The following is a 21,343-nucleotide window of genomic DNA, read 5'->3' as shown; positions in this document are numbered from 1 at the left end:
AACAAATTGACGTCCATGTGAAGACTTGCAGAGTGTAGATTCAACCCTCCAACCTCAATGTTTTATATTTTATGCTCAGCAAGAAGAATTTCCAGTCCATTCTCAACAAAAGAGTCGTAAAATTGATACAGATATGTATGGGTGTTTTTCCTACCGACTTATCCTTTTGATGAACATATGGCATCGAATTTCTAAGGAAAGTGATTCGTGCAAGGTTATACTTTGTTTAAAGACAAAATCAACCAATAATAAGGCGATAATGTTGTGTTTTTTTAATTTCCATTGGGGTTAAAACAAATCTGTACTTCCGTCTTTAATCAAGTTTCCAGCCTGAAAATGTTGACTCTCCATACGTCATGGGAAGACTTATAAATGTTCCGTGATCATAAACATTCCCCATACGGATGAAGACATGATCTCCTTGATTCAAGACAAGAATAACAACAGCCGTTGTTTGTTGGAGCTCGGCTACATTCCTATCTCGTGCATCTTTAAACGATGACCCTCTTTGCGCTCCATCGACCGCGAGGACAGTCTGAAACACGTCATAAACATTACAAATTGATGTCCAGGTGAACACATATGTGCCCGCCTCCGGGACGATGTAAATACCGTCCCCTTGGTTGTATCCGTGCCCTGTGTCCAATTTCACCTGGTCGTACACAATTGTGCTATCATGGACATCTTTGCTTGTCGAAAGTGCCACGTGAAATGCAATTGTTTGCTTCGGGAATCGGAGACGTTGGGGCGACCCCTGCCAAGGAACGTAAACACTTGATAGAATAGAAAAGCAAAATGTAAATATATATGACTTTATACATTCCACTTACAAATAAAATATCGCCTACATGTATATGTTAAACTATTTACTTTTCAACTTTTGGTTTGATTTGACTCCACATCAATGACTGTGTACAGGTCCTAGTTTCATTATTATTACATAGCTTAATGAAATCCCTCAACAGTAAGCTTTTAAAGCTTCTCACTTATATTGTTCCCCTTAAATCCGATAATATTTCCAATGGGAATAAGTTAAGGGACCTCTTTATATTAAGGGACTTCTTTTAGTTAAGGAAGATTTTGCTAACCCGACAGACTCATCTCGAGTAAAAAACGATGATCTGGTTACGATACTGATGTCTAGATTTTAGATTTTCATAAACAGCGCACTGTGGCACAATAGAGCCATGTTAGGTGTACAATAGGGGCTATACATATATACATGTATGGGATGTATAATTATGTTGTTTATATAATTTAACAAAAATTAAGATAATAATAAACAATAAAAATATCCAAGAGGAAGATCAACGAGGAAGCAATGACCACATGCATAATTGTCAATATTTATTTCCCTATATTAACTGTATATATCTAGTATATATTTACATGCATATACATACCACATACAAGGGCTGGTTTATAAGTTGTGAGACTCGTATTGAAGGATTCGAATTTTGACGGACATATTGTATTATTTTTCAACATAATCAACTTCAGTATCTATACACTTTTGCCTGCGGTCGATATAAACTAACCAAATGAGACCAGTCCTTGGGTACACTGTCATAAAGAGTCCGATAACTGTAGGACTAAAAAAGAACATCTTTGAGTACCTTCTTCAATACGAGGCTCACAATATATCAGTCAACCCTCGTATATATATCGGCCAGTTTATGTGGTTAGGAGTACAATAACGGAATACCGACTAAACTAAACCGTAATTCTACCTTTAAATCATTAACACGAGGAAAATATGTCCATACAAAAATAAATATTTGCATGGGAACCATTGAAAATAAATTACAAGAATAACTCTAGGTGCGTCGAAACAGTAAGAGTTTTCTGCTAAACCGACGACACCCGCCATACAAATCTGGGTCAAATCCAGTTTAAGTCACATTCTAAAAACCAGAGCCATGGTGGTGACAACGGAACCATTAGGCATGTCAACAAATAATCATGGGTTCAAATAAAAAATTTACAAATTTCACCACGATGGTCTTCATCAACACGAAACAGTCATATTTCGTTTTTTAATGTCTCCGTTAGTGGTCAACATCTGTCACGGAAATCAGAGATGACAGACCAGTAATCGCCAGAGTTACAGCTGAAACTTACTTATAGTAATGCGTTGGTGTATTGATTACAGAGCGCTCAATGATGTCACTGTTAAGGACACCTTTCCATTACCACTAGTAGAGGATTGTTTGGACACTAGCTGGAAGTTCGTGGTTCTCAAAACTAGACGCCTACAACGCGTATTGGCAAATCAAGATTAAGGACACGGACCGAAAGAAGACGGCGTTTCTTACAAAATACGGATTGTTTGAACATGTTCGTATGGGTTTTGGTCTGACTAACGCTCCCGCCACATTTTCTTGTGCAATGAATCTCCTCTTACGGGGTCTCCCCTGGAAAACAGTTCTTTTTCGACGACATCCTAGCATTAGGACATACCTTCAGGGAACACCTCGATAATTTGAGAAACGTTGGAAAGATTCAGACAACATGACCAAAAAAGTGTCTACTTTTCCAACCGGAAGTCAAGTTTTTAGGTCGAATAGCCGGAAAGGACCAAATAGCGATGTCGGACACAGACACCAATACGGTAGCTAATTGGTCTTTACCAGCGTCCTCTAAAGATATGGAGCGGTTTCTCGGATAGGTGAATTATCACCGTACCTTTATCAAGGATTTCGCCGAGTTAGCTCAACCCTTGTATAATCTCACAGGAAAGAACAAATTTCATTGGGACATGGAACAGCAACAGACCTTCGAGAGACCGAAGAAGGCGCTGACAGAACCTCCCATCCTAGCGTTGCCCAATACTAAGTAAGGATCCATTCATCTTAGATAGAGATGCCTCGGATGTAGCAATTGGAGGGGTGTTGAATCAAGTACAAGACAGGGTTGAGAGAGACATTGCTTTTAGCAGTTTCCCTCTTACAACCGAACAAAGGATACTACACCAGTCGGAAGGAACTGCTTAGTATTGTGAGATTTACATGACAGTTTAAATACTACCTTTTAGGTAGACAGTTTACCGTCGGGACGGACCATTCAAGTCTAACATGGCTGTTACGATTTAAGGAGCCGCAGGGACAGCTCGCACGATGGATGGAAGAACTTTCTCAATACCATATGAACCAAACATGGAAATGCGGACGCGCTTTCCAGAATCCCGGATGAACCGACTCCATGCCCATCGTACATAGCTGGAATCAAGCCTGGAAACTTGCCCTGTGGAGGCTGCAATTATTTTAAGCGTGCTGATAGACAGTGGGGCAAATTCTCACTGGAAGTAGACGACGTAACCGCCCTGACGGGAAGTAATACTTGCGGTGAGAAGGGGTACCTTACAGGTACCAATAATGTGGCCACATTAGCGAATCCGCAAGGCCGGTTAGGGGACTCTATAGAGCCTCCTAAATGGACAATTAACTCGACACTCATGCCAGGGGTCAATTCATTCTTGAGTGGTTCGAGTGCCCTTGTTCACCCTCCAGGTGAACATGACAGTTATCTTGCATGTCAAGGCACTCATGACAGTCTTCCTGCTAGCGATCAACGCCCGTACGAAAGTGCCACGGCTGGTTCCGGTATAGAAAATAAGCCTACCAGTTTTCTTGAGTGTCCCCTGAACATGCATGCCAGTAAAATATCTTCTGAGACTCAAACTCCGGGTAGTCATCAGGTAAATAGGGCTACTCCGGTTTTCCTTGGTTATCCTCACCCTGATTGTGGTAGCCATGACAGTGGACTTAAAGATGCCAGTTCGACCCAACCACCTGCTGCAAGTCAAACTCCGGGTAGTCATCAGGTAGATAGGGCTACTCCGGTTTTCCTTGGTTATCCACACCCTGATTGCGGTAGCCATGCCAGTCGGCTTAAAGATGACAGGGCCATTTGTATTGGCCAACCACCTTCTGCGAGTCAAACTCCGGGGAGTCATCAGGTAAATAGGGCTTCCTCCGTTTTCCTTGACTATCCACATCCTGATTGTGGTAGACATGACAGACGACTTAAAGATGACAGTTTGTCCACTTTATCAGTGGAACATCACAAGGATGGATCAAGTTTCGATATAGAACTTCTAGACAACCAGCTCCAGGTTAGGATGTGTACAGTCCAGCTAGCAAAAGAAGCTACTGCAGAGACGCCATCTTGTTGGGGGTTCACTTAACGTGAACTCGAAGATGAACAAGAAAAAGATACAGACCTCCAGTTTATCCGGAAACATCTACTGGATGGATCAGAACCTGGACAAGGAGAGCTATTTCTAGCCTCCGCAGAAGCTAAGTACTACTGGTGGAATAGAAAAGTTTGTAAACTCAGATGGTGTGTTTTATCATATCATTGCCATCAAGGTCAGGATTACACCCATGTATTTTACAGGGTTGTGTGTCTTTTTAGAGACAATCCACACCTTAACCCACGATTTTACTGCAAGGGATTTTATCCCTACTTATTCCTCCATTTTTGAGGAACCAAACACCAGCAGTACCCAGAGTGACTTCATCGCAACGCTTTTAGTGTGCGGAGTCAATTTATATAGGAATTTGATCAGGACTCGGAAGATCTTTATATTACCATTACGAAGCCTCCGACCATCAAGGACTTTCATTATAAAGTTGGGAGGAATGTAGTGTCTCGGGCCGAGTTGACCTGATTGTTTACGCCGGAAGTGCGTAACGGTTAACTGGCCCGTATCAGATAAAGATCAACCCCGTGAACCGTGTAAGCGTCTCTTCACACCTGGTCGGCCGCGGGACCACACGTGTGTAAGACGTCGTCTGTTTTTAACGGATCCAGTATTCTCTACGTAAGTAGTGCCAGTTTCCTTAGTGCTCTGGGCTTTTAGCTAGGACACTTAGCCAGTATATTCTTTTGGACAAGTATTCGACTGCTATATCATCACTTTATCCTGGCCTGTCCAGCGACCCGTGATGATATACAGCGACTTCCATAGTGAACCATTCTACGTGTTCTACAGCGAGGTTACTAGCTTGTAGTAAGACGGCAACGTTACTTTAGGAACAAGTCCTTATCAGCTCACAATTACAAGTAACTGATCGGCTTGTAACAGAGAAAATATGCATTAGTTTTTCATTTTTTGTTTACCTTTTTGATATACTTACGTCTTTGTCGAACTCCATGGAATGTGGCTGTTGTCAAAGACTCCTTCTCTCTATGACTCCTGACGGATGGGTTCTTCTGGGTTCTGTTCCCTGATTGCGAGTAGGACCTTGTATTTTGGCGTAGTGACGACTCTTGGGTTTCATTGACAGGCAACGGAGATTGGACACTTTGTCTTAATGATGTGGATGCGCCAATGTGAGACGGGAGCTGATTGACATCGTTATCCTGCAATGTTCTCAAATGTTCGATGAACTGCCCGTGTGATCCCCTTTCCGTTTCCTGTGGATAAGAGTCCAACATCACCAGCATCTCTAAATCTTTCACTCTCTTTTCTAATCGTTCGACAATGGCATCCTTGTGTAATATTTCATGTTCCTGTGATGTCATCCTTCGATTTAGCTCAGTCACTTCAGTCTTCCGATTTTCCAAGTTAGATTCTATCTGTCTAATACGTTCATCCTTTCCAGACAGCCGAAGTTCCATGGCTTCTATTTTCCGGTAAACAGAGGCTTCGATGTTCTTCCAATATCTTCAATTATTTTCCGGGTAAATGTTCTCACCGTTAAGGATTCCGATAGAATCGGACAGACAAAATATCAAAACAAACTCTACCAACATGGCGAGCATTTATGGATTATGAAAGGGCTGTCAAAGTCGTATAGTTGTGTCCTGAATACTGTTCTTATCTTTTTTGACACATGACAGCCGATGTTATAGCACAGGTCGCGACTACTGACATTGCAGTAAACGTGTTTCTGTCTAGAGCACCGTTAATCAGGTGACTGCTATATTCATTTATATAAGTAATGATATAAGGGAGAGATATCATATCTAAAAGAGTTTGATCTGGAGTGACACGATGAGAAATCCACGTCAACTAGGATCTCTATCAAAATAAAATATATCAAATTACAACAATAATTAAGGTTACATTTAAGAGAAAAGTTTAACTAAAGATGCATATATAAATAGGTGTGGTTACTATATCAGCTTAGAAATATTATTTACCGTGTTCTTGTGGTTTTTATGTGAACAGTACAATGTCAGACAATGTCATAGATAAAAAAAAGTAACAAAGAAAACACATGTCTCCATATCTCTTGTCATAGATAAAAAGTAACAAAGAAAACCAACTTATCTCTATATCTATCGTCATAGATATAAAGTAACAAAGAAAACTTACATACCTCCATATCCATTGTCATAGATAAAAAAAAATATCAACGTTAAGCCACATATCTACATATATATTGTCATAGATAAAAAGTAACACAGATGTCTCTTTATCTAATGACATAGATAAAAAGTAACACAGAAAAGCCACAATAAAAAGTAACAATGAAAACCCACATATCTCCATATCTATTGTCATAGATAAAAAATAACAACGTCAAGCCACATATCTCCATATATATTGTCATAGATAAAAAGTAACAAATAAAACTCACATATCTCCATATCTATTGTCATAGATAAACAGTAACAATGAAAACGTACATACCTTCATATCTATTGTTATAGAGAAAAAGTAACAAAAAAACAACCACATATATCAAATTCATTTTATTTATTTTGAACTGAATAACTTACAAATGCAACAATCACAATACATCAAGATTAAGGAGAACGGACGACGTTTTGGGAAGTTAAACTAGCCCAAAGATTCCAGTGTGATATCTTCGTTACTGGTCACGTTTACATGTAAAAATATCATTAAAAGCAAACCGTCGTCAACATCTCCAAAGTCAACTAGAATAGAAATATATTTATTTGTTGGACTCGACTTTCATCCTCTGTGTTGAAAGCACCATTTTGTCAACTTTCTACAAAAATAGAACTATCTTAAAGCGAAAGCACACCATCAAGCTAATAAAATTCTGATATTATAATACATATTCTTGGGGTAGTAAGTTTAAATGTGACTTTGGTATGCCACGACAATAATACTAGTCACAAGAAACCAGATTAAATAATGAACATTGAACATGACATTAAAGACCTTTACGTACATAACAAAGCCTACTAAACTTTTTATCACCATCATGTTCGCATGTTATCCCAAACAGTTTCTGCCTTTCAGACAGAACATAAGAGTTCTACACATGTTGATAGGACGTTGAACAATATTAAGTCAAACCAACCGGGACGGTTTTGGGGGGATATTTATTTTGATTTGTCCGTCCGGCCGTCTGTTATCCTTCTTCCGTGTAACAACTGTTAACGGATTTTCTTCAAACAAGGTTAAATGCCTAAGGGCTCCGCCAAGTGCGATTTCCATTTTATCGGATATTTGACGGAATTAGGGCTCTTCGATTAACTAACAAGATTTTTTCTGTCGTTTCCATGTAATAACTGCCGAAAATATTAAATGTTTTTCTTCAAACTTGGTGACAAGTTTAAATGTCTTAAGGGCTCGGTCAAGTTTAATAACATTTTTGCCGGATGGAGTTATGACCCCATGATTAACTTAAAACGTTATTTCCTGTCCTCAATAATACTACCGCTGGATTGTCTTTAAACTTGAAGACAAGGTTAAATGTCTTATAGAATAGGTCAGGTTCGATTGCCACTTTTGCCCGACGTTATTTTGAGTTATGGCCCATTGTTAACGATTTCTTTAAAAATTTTCTACTGTTTCTATACAATAACTCCCACACATATCATCAGATTATCATCAAACTTTGTGTTATTTTCCCTTGATTTATGAAATACATTGTCATTTACCGTTAAATATTTCTCCCACATGTTTATCGACAGGATTCAATGTATTAAGGGCTCAGGCCGATTTGTGACAGGGTTTGGTATTGGCAGATGAGAAGATATAGAGGATATCTAACAGTGTCTTCAGTAATACCAAATATATTTCACGAGTGGGGCTAATATTTTGATATTTTTCACGAGTGCGCAGCACGAGTGAAAAATATCAAAATATTAGCCACACGAGTGAAATATATTTGGTATTACTGAAGACACTGTTAGATATCCTGTTTATTACATTTTTTATCAACGAAAAACCTACCCCGTATGCTAACTAGGCTTACAGCGAAAGTTTGCATACAAAAAAAGTAGTTCTCCCTGTCCAGGTGCTGACATATATGTCGGGCTTTCTGATTGGTCAATTATTTTGGTATTTTCTAATCATTAGTTTGATTGGTCAAATCAGCAAAAGTGATATTTTTCACTAGTGAAAAATATGATAAAAATATCACTTTTATAGAATGAATAATTTTTGATATTTCACTGGTAAAAATGTAATAAAATCAGTTTCCTTTATGCAGCAATACATGTTCAAAAAACATTTAACTTCTGCATAAGGCTTTAATTTTTTCTTCGAGTTTCAAACAATACATTAAGGCTCAACAGACATTATCATTCTGTCGAGCTATTATTACATGTTTAATAATCACCTAATATGTTTACCTACAATATGTAAGGGGATATACATTCCACGAACATGCTTGTTATTATCATTTTCTTATTTATCAAAATATGTGCATGGGGAATATACACTGTATTACATGTGAAATTGTAACAAAACAGACATCTCCAAAAGGTATTCGGTGTGTATATATTAGTTACCGTTAGCAGATGATATTAGGTGTGTATAACTGTACACTGTATTAGTTATTGTAACCAAGTGATATTAGGTGTATGTAACAAACTATATTAGTTATTGTTATCAAATGATATTAGATATGTGTAACAGTCTATAATAGTTATCATTAGCGGGTGATATTAGGTATGTATAACAGTATATATAAGTTACGGTTACTAAGTGATATATAGAGAATCCATATCGGCCCCAAAGACTCAATATCAGACCTAGGGCTTTAGCCCGAGGTCTGATATTGGTCGAGGGCTAATAGTCTACATTAGTTATCATTACCAAGTGATATTAGATGTATATAACAGTCTATATTAATTATCGTTACCAAGTGATATTGGATGTATATAACAGCCTATATATATTAGTTATCGTTACCAGGTGATATTAGGTGTATATAACAGTCTATGTTAGTTATTGTAACCAAGTGATATTAGGTATATATAAGTCTATATCAATTATCGTTACCAGGTAATATTAGGTGTATATAACAGTCTATATATATTAGTTATCGTTACCAGGTGATATTAGATGTATATAACAGTCTATATCAATTATCGTTACCAGGTAATATTAGGTGTATATAACAGTCTATATTAGTTATCGTTACCAAGTGATATTAGATGTATATAACAGCCTATATATATTAGTTATCGTTACCAAGTGATATTAGATGTATATAACAGCCTATATATATTAGTTATCGTTACCAAGTGATATAAGATGTATATAACAGCCTATATATATTATTATCGTTACCAGGTGATATTAGGTGTGTATAACAGTCTATATATATTAGTTATCGTTACCAGGTGATATTAGATGTATATAACAGCCTATATTAGTTATCGTTATCAAGCGATATTAGGTGTGTATAACAGCCTATATATATTAGTTATCGTTACCAAGTGATATTAGGTGTATATAACAGCCTATATATATTAGGTATCGTGACCAAGTGATATTAGATGTATATAACAGCCTATGTATATTAGTTATCGTTACCAGGTGATATTAGATGTATATAACAGCCTATATATATTAGTTATCGTTACTAGGTGATATATGATGTATATAACAGCCTATGTATATTAGTTATCGTTACCAGGTGATATTAGATGTATATAACAGCCTATATATATGAGTTATCGTTACCAGGTGATATTAGATGTATATAACAGCCTATATATATTAGTTATCGTTACCAGGTGATATTAGATGTATATAACAGCCTATATTAGTTATCGTTACCAAGTGATATTAGGTGTGTATAACAGTCTACATTAGTTATTGTAACGAAGTGATATTGGGTGTATATAACAAAGTATATAGTAGTTATCGTTACCAAGTGATATTAGATGTATATAACAGCCTATATTAATTATCGTTACCAAGTGATATAAGATGTATATAACAAAGTATATAGTAGTTATCGTTACCAGGTGGTATTAGGTGTGTATAACAGTCTATATTAGTTATCGTGAGCGGGTGATATCAGGTTTATATAACAATCTATATAGGTTATCATGAGCGGGTAATATTAGGTGTATATAACAATCTATATAAGTTATCGTGAGCGGGTAATATTAGGTGTATATAACAATCTATATAAGTTATCGTTAGCGGGTAATATTAGGTGTATATAACAATCTATATAAGTTATCGTTAGCGGGTAATATTAGGTGTATATAACAATCTATATAAGTTATCGTGAGCGGGTGGTATTAGGTGTATATAACAATCTTTATAAGTTATCGTTAGCGGGTAATATTAGGTGTATATAACAGTCTATAACATTCATATTATATAACATAACAGTATGGTGCCCTTCGCACCGAGCTATTTCATCATTTGTTGTTGTTCTTTTGCATTTGCTTTATTTTTGTTTCGTTATTGTTGATTTCTGCTTCTATTATATGTATTTATCAGTCATTACCACTCTCTAATAGCATACTTTACCGTTCTCTTTTATTCATAATTTATTGTGAAAAACAAGTAATGTAGCATTCTGTCTCTCTATCTGAACATCTTCATGATTCCCTTTCACACTTACTTGGTTAAGTGCTGGGCGTCTTGATACCGATTTTAACCATGCTGTTAGTGAACACTTTTACATGCAATTATAAGGTAAATACAAAGATTACCTCTTGTGTCGAAAAGTATACAATATGCGCTTCTGTACTCAATGCGAACACTTAACATTTCATAGTTAAATATGGATATGAAAATAAGAACAAATATATTTCATACAGTAATCCAGAAATTCAGATTTAGAGAAATTATCAACGACAGTTTTACTGTCGCATTTGTTCTCAAAAAATCATGATCGGTTTGTGTGGTGACCAATTTACAGAACTGTCTATGGTAATTTTTCAAATTTGCTACTTTTTTTAAGGATTGTTTTAACAACATTTTTGATTTATTTTGAAATAAAAACAAGGTAAAACTAAAGATAAACACTATTTTATCCTATAAAACCATTAATACCTATAGAATCTTAAATGAGTTTTCATTTCATTTTAGATTTTTATGAAACGAGTAAAACTTCTAAGGGTTTCATGAAAAACAAATAAGATACTTTGTATCACATAAGCCAGAAATTGTACATTTTGACTGGCTGTGAAGTAAAAATTTGGAAAGACATATTCAGGTGAAGACAGCCATTCTGTATTGCCATTCACAGTTCATAACGTTACATCATTGTCTATATTATGACGGAACATTCGATTTTTTACTGACTAGTGACATGTGCAAAATTTTACACACAAAAAAAAAGAAAAAAAAATTTACACGGGCAACTTCCCTGGATATCTCGTCGATTATGTGATAAACAAAAGTAGGAAAGCGGTGATATGTTATGTACAGTTCAAACTGTGTGCGGTGGTACTACACATTTTACATGGTGGGATGTATGTAGTTAGTCTACCCCAACTTTATATACACTTTGATGCAGGTACAGAAAATAATATACCGTAACAATAAGATTGCCAATGTGTTGTAATAAAAAGTCAAAAAGTGAAAAAAAATAAAGAATTGTCATACTTCGTTTAAGGAACTCTTGAATCTGCCGATAAAGCGAAAAAGTTTTACAACATCCCCTAAAACTATCACCCCGAAGACACTTACTAACATGCCCGCTCCTAGGACCATACCTATACCTTTGGCGCTTGGTCGTTCGTCAGAGGCACTGATATGTTTACGGATGTACGACGATGTTTGTTTTATGTCCACTGTAAGTTCTTCCTGAAGCCTGGCTATTTTTTCTTCCAATGATATATTTCCTATTAATATGCAACGACAAACGCACGAAACTGTAGATGTTATTGTCGATGACGTAGTTGTTGATGTAGGTGACGTAGATGTCAATGGCTTAGTAGTGGTTGTTGGTGACGTAGCTGTGGTTGTCAGTGACGTAGTTATTGTTGGTGACGTAGTTGTGGTTGTTGGTGACGGAGTTGTTGATGTTGTACTTGTGGTTGTCGGTATTGTAGATGTCGTCGGTGTAGTAGTTGTTGTTGTCGGTGTTGTAGTTGTGGTTGTCGGTGTTGTTGTTGTGGTTGTCGGTGTTGTTGTTGTGGTTGTCGGTGTAGTTGTTGTGGTTGTTGGTGTAGTAGTTGTGGTTGTCGGTGTTGTAGTTGTGGTTGTCGGTGTTGAAGTTGTGGTTGTTTGTGTCGTAGTTGTAGTCGTTGGCGTAGTTGTTGTCGGTGGTTCTGTTGTAGTAGTTGTTGTCGTAGTTGTAGTAAGAGGTACTGCGTTACATTTTGGGATGGGAGTGTCTGATCCTGAACCGGAGCTCTGATAAGAATTAATCTCTCCTGGATCTGCAATATATACATTCAGTATACTTTAGAAATTGATTGGGGGCGAGTTAAATATGCATCGTATTATGTTCGTAAGTTAGTTATACGTCCTTAACGGACTTATTAGAAAATGGGCAAAAGAAAATTGTAAATATATATTGGCACACTCATGATTAATTCAAATTCAAAAGTGATTAAGGTTACTCGAATCTTCCGATACAAACCAACAACTTTCAGATAATCTGTATTCATATCTGTGCAGACAACAAATTTATACAAACTTCCTATACTTCAACAAAATATATCAACGTTATAAATTGTACATACATATTCCGCAAAATGAAATGACAATTTATGTTTACACGTATTAACAAGTACACCGATTTTAATGCTCGATTTATCGATTCTTAATTAAAAGCTTTATAATATATAGAGGAAATGGAATGGTTTCCCATTTAATATAACATATATTTCACGAGTATGACAGAACATCGATATCGAAATATTCTGTCATACGAGTGAAATATATATTATATTTAACGGGAAACATTTCAGTTTTCTTTTTATTGCATTTCATCAACTTAAAAACAGAATTAAAAACATGGAAAAATTAATAGTGTCAAAAAGTGCGGGAATCGGTTATGACGTTATCTCTTTGTGACGTTACTTCACATCAACTTGACGGCGTCATTTTGAAAGGCTGTTATAGGAGAATCTGTGCATGAATAGCTAACGTCAAGTGAGTATTTTGTCAAAAACTAGTCTGAAAATTTCAGAAATACAGCAAAATAACCAATTTATCTATCTCCACTTCGATTGGAAAAATCTGCATGTTTCAACGAGGTCCTCTCTGATTGGTCAAAAACGTTAAACTTCTATTTTCAATGCAAAACTTCTATTTTCACTGCAAAATATTATATTTTCACTGCTCATCGCTGCAGTGAAAATACAAGTTTTATTAGTTTGATAAATTTCTATATTTCACTGGTAAAAATGCAATAAATAGATATATTGATTGTTAATTTGGGATTGGAATTCGTATGAAAATTTTGTTACCAATCTTTCTTGAAATTCCATCAGATTAATTTGATCTGATACGAACATCATTCAAGATCCGTTGTGCGTTTCCTTTGTTTAGGTAAATAAACTACAAGCCATCCATATAGACAGGTTAATATATTCTATTTTGCGTCCATCGTTAAGGGATATCGACAACCTGAGATTCTCTTGTTACAAATAAGGCCAAGGACCCCTCAAAAGTGCTGTATTGCGCTACAGAATGAATGGAACAGAGAAGTGTCACAGAATCTGAGTATTGTCTTTTAGATATGATGTGTTGTTGCAAAATTAAATAGGAATATTTTCGTGGGCCCAAATTTCGTTTCAAATGAAAAACGAATAATAAATAAAGCATTACCTTCAAAACATCTTTTCCAGCTGACCAAAGAATTGTCGTTACAAGAAGAGCTGTATTTGGAGCCTGAAGTATCGAAGTCATAAGGTTTTCGACTTATCGAAGGGGCACAGTACTTTGTTGTCGTGTAGAAGGTTACCGCCCAACACTCCCCATTCGCTTGATCATCTGCATTTATACTTGAGCAGTATGCTTCACAAGCATCCCTGTCGGCAGCTGTTATCTTCAGACTGTTAACTGTAACGGTTACACAAGCTCCGACAGGTATGTCTCTTTCGTATGTACATTGTCCTAGAAAATATCGAAATAAAATAGGAAATTATCTTACAGAAGTAATAAATATTCTACCATTGATATTTTCTTAAAAATATATAACAAAAACGATTTTTCTAAAACTTCATACATCACAACATTTCCGAAACCACAAACTTGTTTTAATCTTAATTTCCCAAGGTGTAACATACTGAGAGTGCATTCGTCATTGCAAAACATACTGCAAGAGTGTATAAATTTGCCCCGTCTCGATAAAAGTATCGAAATACCATGTGCAATATAGACTATGCTTATATCATAAATGAAACAAGCCTAGTGTGAATTTTGCATTGTTGATATATCTGGTAATATTCCAACACCGATCGAAAGTGCAATGACTGATACCGTAACTTGCAAGACATACTTTGATCTTTGAAGCAAAATAAGACAAACTTTAATTTGACCTTGGCATTGGTCGTAATGACACAGCAGGCCATCCTACATATTTGAATGAAAGTTCATTACGTTCAGAAATTATGGTCAAAACAAACTGGCAGAACAAGAAGGACTCACTCGGGCACTCGGTTCGCGTGGAAAAAAAAGAGATGAAAGTTTCAGTTTTCTCCTTTTCAGAGTTTTGCATTGCGGTTCAACTTACCAAGAATTGTCTGACATATTGCGACGTATTCGATGCTGCATTTTTCGAACCGCCATTCTAAGGTATCTTTCTTTGCTACTGCACACTTTTTCGTGCTGTCTAGGTCACCCGAAGACGGGGGCGACCCCTCGAAGTGATTGTATGAGTTCGTACTCGCAACTTCACAAGTTCCATCCCACTCATATACTGGACCGGACATATCCTGTATATATAGTCCCAGCCAATAATCATTCCCCCTGAAACGATAAAACCTGATTGAGAGAAAAAAATCTATCGATATCGCCAAATATATACACTTCCCAAAAAAAGGACATCTATACAAATTTCAATGCTTGGTAACGCAATATTATACAATCTAATCCATGTCTCTCCAACCGGTGCTTAAGTTTTGCGTTGCGTCCTTCCGCATTTAATCATTTCCGAACTACATCTCCAAGCTGGATCTATACTTGAGGCATATGTTCCTTTAAATAAGGCGGTTTGTAATGTACCAAAATTAAGTCACTTTTACCTATATTTTGACCTATTACACTGCACTTGTCACTGGAACTTGGCAAGTTGGTGTGCCATGGATCAAGATTAGTTCACATTGACCTTTCACTTCCATGAAAAAAAAGAGTTTCTGGTAACAATTGTCACTGAAACTTTTAACTTGGGGCATGAGTCAAACTGGGTGTGACGTTGTGACTTGTGTCAACTCATGTATCAAGAGGAGGCCATGCTTTTGATCAAAGAAAAAACATACTTTCATTCTTGGCTTCTCATTTCACATTCGATGGGGGACTCGAATTCTCTAGCATGGTCTCGCTCCTGTTAATCTGAACTTTTATGGGATATAAAATTACGCTTGTAATAAATCGAATTACATTAATTTACTCGAGGCTTTGTCGTTAAAGAACTGCAATAATACTTACCACCTGCCTGACCAGATTCCATTTGAGTATCTAGACACCATTTCCTCTGTGGCATGTGAGGAGTGTTCCAGCAGGCTGCCACCATGTTCCTGAGAGCAATATAAGGACGCATCATTCCAGTTTAAATTGGAGCTGAGGAATGTAAGCTGCCGCTTTTGCCTTGTTGGTGGGTATGCTGTTAACATAAAAAATAATAAGAGCACAGCTTTAAGGCGCCGAAGCTCTCTAAATACTGGGAAACAGTACCTTCAACAAAAGTTGCCTCTCTTCCCATACATACGAACAAAGAAAATCGTATGGTCCAAAAACCGGAACCGGAATGGCTCAAATCCGGATGTAGTATTCCCATGGGCAAATAATCTTGAACAAATATCAACACCAAAGTCTCACTATAGTGTTTTAACATTAGCTTTATATGACGTTTGTTTTCAGACGAAAAATGAATAACAAAACAGCGGTATTTTTTCGCTTTTATTCTTATCATGTCGTCCGTAACCGATCGGGAATTACCGTATGTCACCGACTCCATTCACGTCTGACCTATGTATTGTACACAACAAGACACGCGAGTACGTTGGAAGTAAACTCAGTATAGCCACTATTTTTGTATGCGGTTCCAGTCTGATCTGATCAAAAGTAGGCATTTGCCGATAGCATCAGCACTGTGTTAATTATGATCGATTCTATCGTAAATATTTAGGCCGGATTATCGATTTATTTTCTCAGCGTTAACGATAGGCTTACGTCACAGGCACTTGATTTCTACATTGTAAACAATAACATGCCGAAAGTCAACTCGGCCTATGCAATGGAAACAAGTGCCTGTCAGTTACGTCCCAGTTTTTTATGGTTAGTTACAGATGCGATATATCATATGTGTCTGACTCGCATTGTTTATTAGAAGTAGGTTATATTATTAGCTACAGCACAGGGCTAGTAACGATTTAAAATGTTTGGTTTGGTTTGGTTTATTTTGTTTAACGTCCTATTAACAGCTAAGGTCATTTAAGGACGGCCCCCGTGCGTGCGACATGTATGCGTGTACGTGGTGAGTGCGTATATGTGTTTTGGGAGGCTGCGGTATGTTCGTAAGAAGCATACTGCCGAAGACACCCAGCAGCACATCCCACCCGGTCACATTATACTGACAACGGGCGAACCAGTCGTTCCACTCCAAATATGCTGAGCGATAAGCAGGAGTAGCAACTACCATTTTTAAAGACTCTGGTATGTCTCGGCCAGGGGACAGAACCAAAAGCCTTCCTCACAGGGGCGAACGCTCAACTAAAGGCCAAAAGTGAGGCATTGTCAAGGGAGACATTAGGAAGAAGAAAATTGTTAAGAAAGAAGAGAAAAGATAAGATCCCAAGTTTAGTCGCCTCTTACGATCATGCAATGATTTATAATGTGTTGGAGTAAAAGACCTACTAGGCTATATATGAATAAGCCCATGTGATAACCCTAGATTTTTATCGTTTATGAAATGCAGGCTCTTAGTACGTGTGTAGTTAGTCTACATTAGTCAGCAGAAATAAACATAGATCAACATGGCAAATATGTAGACCAAAAATAATGATTAAATTTTAAATGAAATTTATCTGAAAAATAATTCCTTTGCAATGTTAATTGGTTTGGTTTGGTTTATTTTGTTTAACGTCCTATTGACAGCAATGTTAATAAAATTATTGTCATATTATACTGTTGAGAGTGTTATAGATCAGATTTCTATTGGTAAGTAGAGTAACTGTTTATTTCACAAAATTATTGCCCGAAATTTATAAAAAGGAAATTAAAAACAATCTTTTGTACTCAATGTCAAAACATACAAGGACTGGTTATAGTTCAAAACTGACTGGCTCATATAGGGTGCCTTTGTCAGGTACTGACATTATGTATGTTCTTAAATGACCCTGGCAGTTAATAAGACTTTAGAGGGACATTCCTTCTTTCAGATATCAGCACCATGCACAATTTTTACTGATGAAATCCACTTTTGAACAGGGAAATGAATCAATGCCAAAATGCACAGAAAAATGATGAAGCCTACAACAAGAGGCCCAGGGGCCTTAACGGTCATCTGCCTCTAAATTAAAACCCTTATATTGTTGTAGTATGTATTCTCTGTAGCAAGTACATAGTGGAACTGTTGGCCATGGTGGCCATCTTGGATTTCTGACCGACCCAATAAATAACAACACTTGGTCTGGACCATCTAAGGATAATTTCCGGTAAGTTAGAGCTGAATCCCACTGGTGGAATTTGAGAAGTTTGAAATAGGCATTGTTCAGGAAAACCATACTTGCACAATCATGTTACAAAATGGCCGCCATGACTGCCAAGTCAATGATTTTACTAGGCCCAAAAATAACAACACTTTGTTGGCCCTCCTTCCTTAACATCCTCACCAATTTCCAGCTCAATGGCACCAGTGGAACTGGAGAAGTTTAAAATGTGTTTTTCAAGATGGCGGCCATCTTGGATTTCTGGCCAACCCGATAAATAACAACACTTGGTAAGGACCATCTCATGATCATTTCTGGTAAGTTAGAGCTGAATCCCACTGGTGGAATTTGAGAAGAAGTTTGAAATAGGTGTTGTTCAGGAAAACCATGATTGCGCAATCATGTTACAAAATGGCCGCCATTTCAAAGTTTTTACGAGGCCGAAAAAATAACAACACTATGTTGGCTCGCCTTCCTTGACATGCTCACCCACTTCCAGCTCAATGGCACCAATGGAACTGGAGAAGTTTAAAATGTGTTTTTCAAGATGGCGGCCATTGCGGCCATCTTGGATTTCAGACCAATCCGAAAAATAACAACACTTGGTGGGGATCATCTCAGGATCATTTCTGGTAAGTTTCAGCCCAACAGCACTGGTGGAACTTGAGAAGAAGTTTAAAATAAATTTTTGAAGGTGGCTGCTATGGCGGCCATCTTGGATTTCAGACCGACCCGAAAAATAACAACACTTGGTCGGGATCATATCAGGATCATTTCAGGCAAGTTTCAGCTCAATAGCACTGGTGGCGGCTATGGCGGCCATCTTGGATTTCGGACCGACCCAAAAAATAACAACACTTGGTCGGGATCATCTCCGGAACATTTCTGGTAAGTTTCAGCCCAACAGCACTGATGGAACTTGAGAAGAAGTTTAAAATGTGTTTTTCATGATGGTGGTTATGGCGGCAATCTTGGATTTCGGATCGGCCCGAAAAATAACAACACTTGGTCAGGATCATATCAGGATCATTTCTGGTAAGTTTCAGCCCAACAGCACTGGTGGAACTTGAGAAGAAGTTTAAAATGTGTTTTTCCAGATGGTGGCTATGGCGGCCATCTTGGATTTCGGATCGGCCCGAAAAATAACAACACTTGGTCAGGATCATATCAAGATCATTTCTGGCAAGTTTCAGCCCAACAGCACAGGCGACGACGGACGAAGCACGATGGCTATAGGTCATCCTGACCCTTCGGGTCAGATGACCTAAAAATACTGACTGGCTTTCAAGTAAAAAAGTGATTTTTTGGTAGGAATGAAGAATTTTTAGGACTTAGAACTTGGAGAACTTGTGTTAATTACCATGCGAGTTAAACTGTCGTATTTGATTTATGTAAACTAAAGATTCCAACATTTACTATTTGGCAAAAAATCATATTTTCCAATAAGTTTAATTTTGATGACCTAACCTTTGAATTTAAACTAATGAAGGAATGACCCTTTCAATGAAGTAAACCAAACCAAATTTATTACTATGTTTATGAACACATGTACAGTGTACATGGTTTAAATCTTATAAACAACTGCTGTTAATTCCTTAAGCCTGGAAGATTATAGAATTTCTATAATTATTTTGTAATTAATCATAATTACAAAAGGAAGGAGAGTAATTGTCTATGGTGTTGACTCATAGCAGGTTTAATTTTTAGTGGAGACATGACGAGAGAATGCATGTACTTACAATCAAAATTAATTAACTCGAACTAGGATAACTCAAAAACACTGATTATAAATTAAAGTATCTCACTGGTCCAAGTCAAAATCTTTATTTTTATAGTAATAAATATATATCGGATAATTCAAACTCTGACAACTCGAAAAACTCTGATATAAAGAACTAAATTTAAAGCACCACCCAGATATTACAGAATTGACAGAACATTATATACTAATGTAATCCCAAAGTTGATTCATATTTTATTTTGAAAGGCGCAAAATGTTAACTGTTATGTGAATTTCTTTTAAAGTTCTCTAAACAGATAATCAAATCATATGTTATAAGAACATGTCCTCGGTCCAATGCGGTTTTGCCCAAAAATGGGTTGAAGTTACTGAATAACAGTTCAAAATATTATATTCCATTCCCAATATATGGTAGAATCAAATATTACACATGGATAGAAGGATCTTCAATTCAAGTCCTTTAAAGTTGATATAATTTCATGCGCCTTGGGTCTGTATTTTTAAGGTGAGGGGACCCGGGTTATTAGTTTACTCTGCAGTAATTAGGGAAAATACAAAAACAAATTATATTGAATATTGCTATTGGAAGTATCAGAATGGGATATCTGTGCAATAGTATGCATACACATATATTGGCACTATGACTAATCCACAGTGGCCTGAGCAGTGGGACCAAAAAGCGTAAAATTGATGAAACTTCTAAACTTCCAGATATGTAGAAATCAAACATTCTTCATGGATGAAAGAGACTTAAGGTACTTTTCAAAATTTTTAGTGTTTTTTTTTTACCACAGGGTGTCCTGTTACCCCTATAGGGATGGATTAAAAATAATTATTTAATTCATATACAGAAATCACACTTTTTGGCCTTATTTAATTTGTTCAATTAATTTATTAAATAAAAGCGAGTTTACAACCATCACTATTTAATAGCAGCGGCATCAATATTTGTATAAAGTCCACTTTTGACAGTGTTATTGAGTTGCATGCTGTCTGATTGAATTGAAACTGGTGAGGGTACTGATACAATCATACTATTGTACATGCATCTATACTGTACATGCACCTATCCATCATTTAGAGAAAGTTTTTTCCAGGTTCACCTATATTTGGGTAAAATACTAACAGTGAATTTTGTGAAGTTATGTTAAGATTCACTTTAAGCTGTGTTATAAAAGCAATATCAATTTAATTGAAACTTTGTGACTGACTATTACACTGAACCTGCAACCATAATAAATGTTTTTACAGATTCACATATTTTGGCCTGAAAACTGAATTTTGAGAATTTTCATTAAAGTTCAATTTTCACTCTATCTCATTGAATTGAATCTTGGTAAGGTTACTGTTACTATCATGCTGAACACTGGGTTACCGATATTACTTAATTACTTGAACACTAATCCATAAATTGAAGGATGTTATTGACAAAGCGGGGAAAGATAAGACAGATAATTCTGCATAATTCTTGTTATATAAGGCCTTTTAATGACTTATCATGACCTTGTGATTTCAGGTTTCCCCCACGAGAGGGGGTTAATTTCTTAAATCATACTATAAAATATTAGCCTAGAGTATATATACTGCAGTAGACAT

The 21,343-nt window shown here is 36.6% G+C and overlaps 2 protein-coding genes across 2 annotated transcripts; both read right to left on the bottom strand.

Annotated features, from left to right (window-relative positions):
• Nucleotides 1–313: 313 nt before the first annotated feature.
• Nucleotides 314–2,450, bottom strand: LOC117338451. The gene is made up of 2 exons (XM_033899804.1): nt 2,316–2,450; nt 314–754 (listed from the first exon to the last, which is right to left on the bottom strand). Exons 1-2 carry the CDS (start codon nt 2,448–2,450, stop codon nt 314–316), a joined length of 576 nt encoding a protein of 191 aa, XP_033755695.1.
• Nucleotides 2,451–6,908: 4,458 nt separating this feature from the next.
• Nucleotides 6,909–16,313, bottom strand: LOC117338450. The gene is made up of 6 exons (XM_033899803.1): nt 16,295–16,313; nt 15,785–15,959; nt 14,871–15,106; nt 13,964–14,251; nt 11,873–12,027; nt 6,909–6,965 (listed from the first exon to the last, which is right to left on the bottom strand). The coding sequence occupies exons 1-6, from the start codon at nt 16,311–16,313 to the stop codon at nt 6,909–6,911; spliced, it is 930 nt and encodes a 309-aa protein (XP_033755694.1).
• Between the last annotated feature and the right edge of the window lie 5,030 nt (nt 16,314–21,343).

Source organism: Pecten maximus, chromosome 11, assembly GCF_902652985.1.
Source record: "Pecten maximus chromosome 11, xPecMax1.1, whole genome shotgun sequence".
Lineage (NCBI taxonomy): Eukaryota > Metazoa > Mollusca > Bivalvia > Pectinida > Pectinidae > Pecten > Pecten maximus.
Note: the sequence above shows the minus strand (reverse complement) of the source record. Positions and strands in the feature narration are given on the sequence as shown.

Coding starts and splice junctions, on each gene's coding strand:
- LOC117338450 (XM_033899803.1), bottom strand. Junction 15,107..15,784: donor GGAATCTGGTCAGGCAGGTG/GTAAGTATTATT, acceptor TTATCGTTTCAG/GGGGAATGATTATTGGCTGG. Junction 14,252..14,870: donor AATATGTCAGACAATTCTTG/GTAAGTTGAACC, acceptor GATATTTTCTAG/GACAATGTACATACGAAAGA.
- LOC117338451 (XM_033899804.1), bottom strand. CDS start 2,450: ATGCTAGGATGTCGTCGAAAAAGAACTGTTTTCCAGGGGAGACCCCGT. Junction 755..2,315: donor GTTCAAACAATCCGTATTTT/GTAAGAAACGCC, acceptor GTTCCTTGGCAG/GGGTCGCCCCAACGTCTCCG.